The 10,650-nt window shown below is 39.1% G+C and overlaps 1 protein-coding gene across 1 annotated transcript in view; it reads right to left on the minus strand.

Moving 5' to 3' along the window:
- The window catches only part of CALCR (calcitonin receptor), a 77,912-nt gene extending 67,634 nt beyond the window's left edge, over positions 1–10,278 (minus strand). Inside the window, exons 1-2 of the mRNA XM_005432175.3 lie at positions 10,231–10,278; positions 1,571–1,724 (exon numbers count right to left, since the gene is read on the minus strand). Coding sequence (XP_005432232.1) covers positions 1,571–1,724; positions 10,231–10,278 — 202 coding nt within the window. The remainder of the gene's footprint in view (positions 1–1,570; positions 1,725–10,230) is intronic.
- Between the last annotated feature and the right edge of the window lie 372 nt (positions 10,279–10,650).

Below are 10,650 nucleotides of genomic sequence, written 5' to 3' on the forward strand. Positions count from 1 at the left end.
TTCCAACCATTTAAGAAGTGTAAATGTTGAAGGGCTGGTGAAGATCCCATAATTCAGTTGAAAATGCAACTTCAGTAGTGTTGGCGTCATTCCTTAGACACCCATTATCTTCACTCTGGGCTATAAATTAATTAGGTGCATGTTGCTATGAACATAACAGTCCCCAATGGCATCACTTAAATCCAGCTGCCAGTCGAAGGAATGCAAGAACTGCTGTGCTCTGTCTGATGGCTGCAGGTCTGCCACTGCTGTCCTCCTGCGACAACACTGCCCTTGAGAACACTACTGGGAATTTATGTCATGAGACCTATGAATTTCCAGCTCATTCTGGCAAAACACTTCAGCCCTTTGCAACTAACCACACCTGCAAGGTGAAAAAGAAAAGTGAATCCAGTGGAACTATCAAGGGATGCAAAAATCACGTATTTATAGAGCTGGAGACAAAGAGTAATCTGAGCAGACAGTAAGTTATTTCCCCCTCAAGCTCAGCAATTAAAGGCTTTTTTATGTCTGAAACATGATGCTGTCTATTCCATAACCCTGTTTAAATATTTGTGGGGTTTCCCCATTATTGGTCTGAATGAAAAACTATTTGAAGGAATGGGAATCTCTACATTCATTCCAAAACATGTCTGCATCAAGTCCTGAGTATCTTAACATCTAATTATTCTTTGAGTCTTACAGAGCCCAGTAAAATCTTTGTGTTAAAGGGCTGTGGAAATGTCTTTGTTCTTATATTACAAAAAAATCCCAGACTATCTTCACCCCATCTACTAGGTTGGATTTTTTTAATAATGATTTTTTAACATAGTTTCTCTTTAAACTGTGCCTTCATTTCTCTGCTCTTTACTTGCATCCCCAGATTGTCTCAAATATTTTTTCTCTAGCCTCCTCATAACTTCCTCCATATTTTCTGTGAGAAAAGTGACCAGAATGCTCAGTCCCAGCCAGAAAAGCTGCTTCATTTATACTGTGCTACTGTAGCACCGCTATTATTTGACATTTTCCTTTCTATTAATGTTAATATATGCCTCGTATTCAGTAAAGATGCATGCTTAGTGCTTTCTAAACCTCTTTTTGCTATTGTTACTGCTGAATATAGAATTCCTGGAACACCTGCGTTGGTACAGAGCATGACAGCTATCATCCAATACACAAATGACAGAAGAACAAAACAGTAAGCAGAACAAACAGAGCAACATTTATGTTGAAGAGAGCAATGTTCACAATCAGGTCTTTGTGTAAGCTTGCTGAAAGTTTCTGGAGAATGCCATTCCCTAAGCAAGAACAGGAGAAACTCAAGCAGCGAAGCACTGAGCCATAAATGTAGATTATGGAGGTACCGTCTGCACGGGGAGGAAAGAAAAGCTGTTAATTCCCTAGGCTTGTTCCAGCCTTTTTTATTTCTTTACACTTAAGAGGATGCTAAGTGTGAATTTGATGACTGCTAACAGGAAGGAAACTGCACCCCAAGGAAGACTACACATTAGTATACAGAAGTAAATGTTTCTTTATAGCTATATAAGCAAGCATGGCAATATACAAACAGATTTTTTAAAATCTTTTTTACCTTTTTTCTTATATGGAGGAGCTCTGTTCATCCTTTCATAGCATTTGAACTGTGAATCTATTATCTTCTGCCGTATGACTGAATTTTCAGTTACTACAGGCTCTACTGTAGGATCAGTATAATTTACAGTAGAAGAAAGACTTGGAACCATTCTCTGCACAGAAAGGAAAAACCGTTAGTACAAGCGAATAAACGAGGAGGATAAAATTAAAAAAGTAAGGAACAGAAATCTCTGTTATGCATTCTTCAAAGGCCTTTTATTTGCACATATGTTTAGCATTATGATGGGCCTTATACTGCTTGCGAAGTAAATGCTGAGTTTTCACTAGTTTACCTCACTATAAACAGGATTTTAACCAAGCCCTTTTTCTTGACAAAAGAAAGGACCATTAAATACTTGATAGAGTCTTCAAAAAATCTTTTCCTTTAGTGATCTGCAAAAAAGATTTTGTATCTTCCCAAAGTTACACCCATGTATTTCTACTCACTCATGCTGATTTCTCTCCAGCTAACCAGACAAAATACCTCAGTGCCACAGCCTCAAAACTGTTCATTTCATGTTTTATGTCACCTGCTTTGAGCTTCTTCAACCGTTAAGGTCACAGAAACACAGGGCAGAGAGTTTAAACCTCACTACCTGGCCTTAGCTCCTAGTTAACTGCCTAAGCAAGGTGTCCCTAAATTTGAGAGTCTGAGTAACAAGGTCCTCTTTGATCAAGTGGCATCTTCTGACTTCTCCCACTCTGAGCTGTCTGCAGGGGAAAGGGAAGGATCATCACCTCTGGAAGAGAGGTCAGTCATAGTTTTTTTCATTCATCCACCTATCCATCCCTCTGTTGCACTGCCCAGGTCTGTGAGCCAGAGCGCAAATGAAAGCGTGGAGCTTTAGTTAATTCTGTTCTGCCTTAATCCTGTATCAGGACACTTCTGTGCATGAAGGTGATAGGAAAGGATTAGTTCCTCTGCTTCCCCAAGCAAAAGCAATGCTACTGTGGCACTTTCCTTGTATGACCGTCGATTTTTCCCTATACTAAACAATACTAATGGCATCACAAACACACACAGAGTCATTTACAGGCTCCCTCAAAACTTATGACTCACACAAACATACAATCTTGACATTTTTAGCAGCAAATACTAGTACACACATCTTTAAGCAAGCTTTTGTAGATGTTCAAACTGAAAACATGACAGTTCAAATATAAGGTTACTTCTTACACTTTTGCTTCACTTTTCCATAATTGCACATAACAAGCAAATCCATCTCATTAATACATTACGCTTTTCCCATTTGCACAACTAAAACATCTTGGTAAAATATTCAGCAAAACCACAGTATGTTTGATGTAGTTGAAACTAAAAAAAGTTGTTACTTTATCCCGATACTTCTGTGCCATGTCAGTTTAGTCATTTTATACTCTTATATCTAATCAATCATTTTTTCTTAATCTCATCTCTTTTTATACAAACATTTTCATTTTCAACTGTATACAGCTACTATCTGAAGACTAGAGGACAGTGAAGGCAGTTTATCTCGTGGCACTTAAATAGTTACTTAGGATGGGAGGAATAAGAAAGATATCTTCTGACAAACAATTTTATATAAACTTATGTGTATGTATGTACACACACAAAGATATACTTAGACAGTAAAGCCATTTGGAACATTTCAACTGGCCATCCAAGTTAAAAATTACTCATCTAGAAAGCCAGAACAGGACCCACAGAAGCACAGCCAAACATCGCAGATCCCTCACTTACAAAAAGATTAAAGGGAATAGCTGGAGTCCATGAGGACCATTTTAAAACCAACTAAGCAATATCTGAAATCCAGCATGTAGCGTAGGAAAGTGTAGATGACGTTCTTCAGATACCCTCAGGCCTGTCTTAGACCTTCGTGTCCATGTATTGCCACAGGCTTTGGCACTTCTCTGAAGTGATTCACAGACACTCCATGCTTTCCCCTCCCGTTTCTTATTTTGAATAATACCTCAGTTCCAAGATGTTTTTATTCAAGACAGGAATAATGGCATCATCAAAGAAACCTAGTGGGCCTTCCCTGGCATTGCCTCTGTTCCTGGTGATTCCTCTGTTACTCTGGGCCAATTTGGGAACACACCCGCATTTTTAAAGAATAACCATCTGAGTATGCCTGGAAAACATCACCAATTTTCCTTGCCCTGAAACAATGCTTTTATTTCAAGTGGTTTTTTTCTTTTAAGAAGGAGATGATCTGTTTTTTACATCTGTTTGACGAAACAAGATCAAAATCATTTCACACTGACAGAGACCAGAAAGACTGGTGTCACAGGTCATAAATACTGATGCAGTTTCATTTGCTTTATCTGTACAGAATAAAGCACACCACAGATATGCAAGAATTAGCAAATGCCAGCTACAAAGATAGAAACTGTAGAAATTGTTCAGTTCTTCAGAACATCTTTCCCCTATTCTAACTTTTTTTGGAGACTCTTTTATACACCATTTTTAAAAGGACAGACAATTCCCCAAAGATTGCATAGTACAGAAACATCAAAGCTGAAATAAAAAGATATCCCTTCAGAAAAGGAATGCTCTATTCACATCTTTTAACTGGTGAAGATGTTAACAGTTTGTAACTAGGGATGACAATTTTGGGAGTGTAAGATACAATTCAGACACCAAAGACGCCTTAAACTTAAAGGTCAGTTTCATAACTTGTTGTAAGGGATTAATCCAACTCCTGAAGTAGTCAGCTCTTGTTGGGTACAGGTTAATGAGAACATTTTAATATTGGGATGCAGAGAGCACCTGTGGTGGTGGATAGGATAAACGTCCTGGATTTAAAGTGCTCAAGCATGTTACCAGAACTGCTCATTCTACTGCCTCTGCACAAGGCAATCACTGCCCAGCTGAAATTGCCAGCAAAATTTGTGTTGCCCACATTTGGCCAGGAATTCAATCGGAGTGATTAAAAATATGGATGACACTGTCACTAAAGCTCAATGGAAATCACTTCATCAGTAGAAATCACTTAACGGCCTACAGCAAATCTGAAGCAAGTTTGGATAAAAACCTGGAATGGTAATATATTACAGCTGTCTCTTAAATTATGTAAATTTTTTTGTTTTTACCAAACACAAAGATTCAGATTTTCAAAGTTAGTTGCACAAAAATCTTTCCAGGCACTTCTGATGTAATCAAATTGCTTGTTTATGAAATCAGATTAAGGGATTATACGTAGGTGTGTTACTGGCATTACTCACCTCTTATATGTACGCTTTGAATACTCTGAATGTACTCTTCCCTTTGACAGCTATTACTCATTGCTAGTTGCCTAGATTTGAAAAAGCTAGCTATGGAAGTCTGAGCAATCTTTGCTTTCACCTTAAAATCAGATGACCATTTCAGCAACTAATGAAAAGTTTGATTTGGTGGCTTGCTGGAGGATGAGCAGTAACAGCTCTGCTTGCAATGCTGGTGTTTTCTACCATGCACAGGAGAATCACATACCCACCCCCACGCTGGGACTCAGAGCCTAACGCCTGGCCTCCCTGAAGTCAGTTCAGTGGGCTGATGATCCAGCCTGATATTCCTGGGGCTCAGTCAGACTAAAATCTTGGTACAGTTTGTGATGTCAGATATTATTTGTTTTAGTCTTGCACTTGTTACCACAGAGGTCAGGAAAGGGCAAATGGGCCAGAAAAATCTCAGCCATTATTCTTTTATCTGAAGCAGCAGGAGCTTGGGCATAGCTACACAGGATGGAAAGCTCAGTGCACACCATGCTAATGAGGGGCTGGGGGTGTCCCACGAGTCTCTGTGTCTGTCTGCTCACTATCATGAAATTAAGGATTAGGAATCATCTCTGCTACTACATTTTAATCTGATTATATTAGATTAAAATTGTTTTATATACAGTATAAAAATGATTATATCTAGTTACTTTAGGAATTAAGTTTTAAAACATGTTTTCACCATAAAAAAGCCAAGATTAAATAACTTTCACCTGGTTACTACCTATGGTATTGAAGAAATTTTGAGTGTTCAGAGTCCGTTACTGCACATTAAAAACCCTTCCCATCTATCCATCAGTTACTTCAGATGGAAATACAAATGATGTTGATACAATAAAGGAATGCCTCATTCATTTATAAACATTCTTTATTAAAGAGATAAATAATTCACAACTTAATAATCAGGATGTGTTCATAACCTGAAAATGATTGGTATGATTTCTTCAGAAGAAAACTGTTTAAGTGATGTCCCATGTAGCAGTTTAGCAGCCGTACATATGATGTCACTCCTAAAAGTCCAAGTAAATGACGTCATACATACGACCACCAAGCCACCACGTGACAAATTACTGTTATAAGAAAATGAATTATCATTACAAAGAGAAAAAACAGGCTGCTGGGAATGCTGAAGTTCACTTTATACCTAGAATTAATAAAATAATCTAGAGAAAGCAATTTGGCTTCATTATTAAACTATCAAAAGGAACAAATAGTGCCCCAGTTTCTGTAAGGAAGACACACCTGCTATTAACCTGTGAAAGATTGTGCCCATTTCCGCAAGAGAGAATCAGATAAAACAAGCACAAAATTCCTTTTTCCCACAAAATATTGGGACATGATCAACAAGCAACCCCAAATATTTTTCTTCCCCATCAAGGACCGTAAAGTACACTAACTGTTGACTATACATGACATTTAGGAATAGAAGGTATTTCGTAGCTTCCTTTGCTTTTGTTTTTTCCCCTCCTTCCACTAAACACAGTAATTTTGCAACATTTATTGTTGAGCTATTTCAGATTCTGGATGCTCCAACTGTTATTGATTTCAATAGCTCAAAAATTCATTTGGTACAATTCTTTGAAAACTGCAATGTGTAGTCACCACTTTGTGGGTCGCTAAACTCCTATTCTTCAATACATCATATCTTTGAGCAAGAGCTTAGCATGACTTACACTGGTTGCAGAGCACCTCGTACTTTGATTACATTTGAACTACTTTTCACAGCTGCTAGTGTTAGAAAAGATAACGACTGTGATCCCTTAGGAAGGTCCTTAGTGCATGGTATTCTGTTAACATGGGAATAATTTCTTATGCATCACAAATGCCCTAAGAAACAGTAGACAATTTATTTGGTGAAATACCTCAACATGACATGTTTTACTTAACCACTGAATGTTAAAATTTTCCCATACTCAATTGCTGTTGAAGCAGGATGGAAATTATCTCATAGCGAGATCCCATACAATTTATTTTGCAGATTTTGGCAGTTGTTGAATGAGATTATCAGCCACAGTAGATGAAGACAAGGCACTTGTAATGAAAAACAACTCAAAAACTTACAGTTCTGTTCCATTGCTTGCAGGATTTGCTCACACAAGGAAGCTCTACTCCCAGGGTAGCCTGATGCAAACTGCAGGCTTAAAGGAAGGCTGCAGAATTCTTCATAGATGTTTGCTTGCAGCTCTGATTATCATCTTGTGAGAGACCTCTTTAGGGCTATAAGCTGCATAGCAACATTCTTATGTCTTTAAAAAGCAAAGAGGGAGACAAAAACTCCTGATCGCCCCTGAAACTGGGTGAATAGAACAGAATACAGTATTCCTTTCCTTCTTGGGAAGCCATGAGCAGCTTGAGTCTCAAATTCTCCCACTAATTCTCACCACATTAAAACATCAGCAGCTTGCTTTCCTGAGATTTACTTGTGTGAAAAAAGCTCCAGAACTTGCAAGTCCACTTCCTTACGACTTGAAGCAACACATAGTTACAAAGGCAAATGCACACTTCAGAACAACAGCTTTCAAAGGCATGGTCTCAGGTGATGAGACCCAAGGGGATCTTATCATCCAAGGCAGGGGAAGCCCCCGGGCTCCCAGCAGCGCACGACAACGAGCAAGGCTCTGACGAAGCATGCCACAGGAGCCTGTGACAAAACTCCAGCAGCAATTCTAGCCCACCTATGGGTGGGATCTGCTTTCATTCAGATGGTGGAAGAGCCACTGTCTAAGCAGTAAAAGGCTTGTGCTTACAGTACCTGCACGGACATGAGTTTTAGAGATTTGTGATGAGAGTGGCTGAGGTGAGCAGGTGGCAGGATCCCAGGGGAGAACATGGATGCAACACCCCACTGGTCCATATTGCACTCCTGGCTGCGAGGATCAAATCTTACACCACGAGCAGTGCCCTCACCATGGTGGCAAATGTTTTACTAATTGGCTTCTGGAGACTTGAACCTACTACTGCAACTGTGTTCCAAAATGTGACAGTTTGTGCAGTTACCAAAAATTACATTTAGGTTTTCACATAAATTTACATGTTTTGTGAATAGGAATTATTCACAAGCCTTTCAGGAGCTAACACAATGTACCAGACTCTGTATAGCTTAGTGACTGAGGCTTGGTAACAATTTAACAGATTTGGACTTAATTTGTACAATTTGTTTTTTACTCAAAATGCATTTATTTTAAAATACAATCTTGGTCTAATGGACATAATTGAATAATAGTGTGGTCTTCAGCTGCAGCATTCATTTTGTCCTACTGTGCACTTTGTGGTTGGCTCAGGACAAGAAGACTGGAATACATAAGAAACACTACTCCATCAATCCTCATTTACAGGGCAAGTCCAAACTACCATCTGCAGGCACTAGATGATGATTCTTACCTGACAAAACTGTGCAGAGAGTAGAACTCCCTTTTCTTAACCTGCAAAGCTGATCAGTCACACAGGAAGGGACCCAAGCTTGTTCCCTCCTCCTCATTCTCTGCAGCCCCTGGACACACTGGGCCGACTCTCCATCTTTCTTCTGGAGAGAAATGTGCAGAGGGGGATGAACTAACTGCTCCAGTGCACAGGGGCTCATGTACTTGAGGAAACAAGTGTCAATCACATTCTGTGTCTCTCAGTAATTACCAAAAACTAGACAGCATCAGCAATAAACTAGGAAATGACACAGTTCTATTTTCCAACAGAATTCACTTTGAATTGTAGAGGACTACCTGGTGATGTATTATTGTGCATCCAAAAGCAAGGGAAGCCAAAGAGGAAGACAATAAGGAGTTTTATTTCTGAATTAGGTTTTGGAGCAACTGGTGCTTTATTTTGTTTGACATGTGAGTTATTATGGAACTGTACACAAAATAGTGAAGTGCTATTTATTCTATGCAAAAAATGACAAAGGTAAGAGATGGGTTTTTTATCAGAAGGTACTGAAACCCCTTGGTGACAAGCCTAAAGGGGACTGTGGGGAGGGGGTGTCTACGGACACCATGTAACTAGGGTCTACGACAAAATATTCAAGGAGAGATATGGGATGAATCTGGGGAAGTCTTCTGCAAAGCACTGATGACATACACAGGGAAGAGTGCACTCCAGCACTGCAAGGGAGTCACAGCTACCCCAAGAAAAGGGATTTCAGGTAAAAAGCACGCCCTTCTCAACTCAATTGAGTTGAGAACTCAAACTCAACTCAAAAAAGTTGTGACCATTGCAGGGGGATTGGAAACCACAGTGGAGCAAATGGCATAGGCAGAGAGCCTGGAGCCCAGAGGAGAAAGCAAGGACCTCAACAGGTTGTGCTGTTTTGCAACAGCTTGCAGCCACCAGTTGGAAGCACAGGACACGGACAAAAGGATGACAGTAAACCATCAGCAAAGAAATATCTGGAGATGGTTTGTGGGGTGAATAAATAACATGAATGGGATCACAAACCACTTTACTATTTCTTCCTTTACCTCCAGCAGTAGCTGACATGCAAGTCCCAGGGGCTCATGGCTCTGGGAGCCAAGGGGTGATTGGAAAAAACAACCGAGTGGAAACAGTCTTTTTGGAAGAGAAAGAAAATCACCCTTTCCTCATTACAGACCACAAATGAAATGTAAAAAAAATGAATGTTTTCTATCAGCTACAGGTGGGGAAATTTTTGGAAAAGTGCTTGATGCCAAATATTTTGTATTTGATCTAACAGCAGTGTTCTGGAAAGTGTCAAGGAAACAGCTTGTTGACTGTTCTGTAACAGAGGCTCTGGGCAGTAGTCTCATTTCTGACTACCTGTAAAGTCTACAATTTTATGATAATTGCTAATAATTGAGGTTTCACAAGTAGAGAACAGAGGAAGCATCCAACTTACATGTAAGGTATTTAGTCAGAAATGAATTTACTACATATTTAGAATATCAGCTACTCAGCCATGTCACATACATTGCAATAACTGTAATATTGGAAAATAGCATTTGAAATTACTATCTAAACTTTATACTGTTATTTTCCATTTCAGTTGCTTTGCTAATAGCAGAGTACCTATAAGTAATTGTGGATTTTTACTGTTTAAGTCATTTTAAGTCACACAACAACATTAAGGAAGTTTTAAAACACCTAAGTTTCCATATCACTGATACCTTGTAGCTTGTAAAAAGAGAAATGAAAAATCACATGCATTACCTTCTTCAGGCTTGATGTTATGTCTCACCAAGAAACAATGGTATCAAGTTCAAATTTTTATGATATATTTTACTTAGAAGCTTTATTAACCTTATTTTGAAATGTACCAGTAAGGGAACTCATTCTTCACCTGTGCAGTACAACAAATATAACTACTCATTTTTCTGAATATCACCACAAGTTTAAATTTGGTAGGTGTCATGAGTAGTTCAGTTTTCTCATACTTACAGTTAGAAGGATTATCAGTAAGAAGCAACTGTGGGTTGTTTTTCTCATTGTGGAGTCTTCCTGGAGAGACACGTTGTAGCTGACCCTTTTGGGAATTAAACAACAAAAACAAAAGCAGTGTTAGACTTTTATATCTGTTAAAATTCCTTGTCTTTGTGTATGAGCATCTTTTCAGACTTGAAGCGGACTCTGGGCGTACACAAGACTGGAGGTACACGCACATGTTAGGCTTCACTGAAGGCTTGTATGCTTTTAATTTGGTCTCCTCTATGGACCTCTGGTGGTGAGTTCAGCTGATGCAGGGTCCAGCTCCATGTTACTGTACCACCACCAGCAGATCTGGGTTAAGCTCTCTGCCTTTACCACCTGAGGCTACCTTGATTGTCCTGATTGAGCTGTTCTAACCTACACATATGGCTG

This window comes from Falco cherrug, chromosome 4 (assembly GCF_023634085.1).
Source record: "Falco cherrug isolate bFalChe1 chromosome 4, bFalChe1.pri, whole genome shotgun sequence".
NCBI classification, from domain to species: Eukaryota; Metazoa; Chordata; class Aves; order Falconiformes; family Falconidae; genus Falco; species Falco cherrug.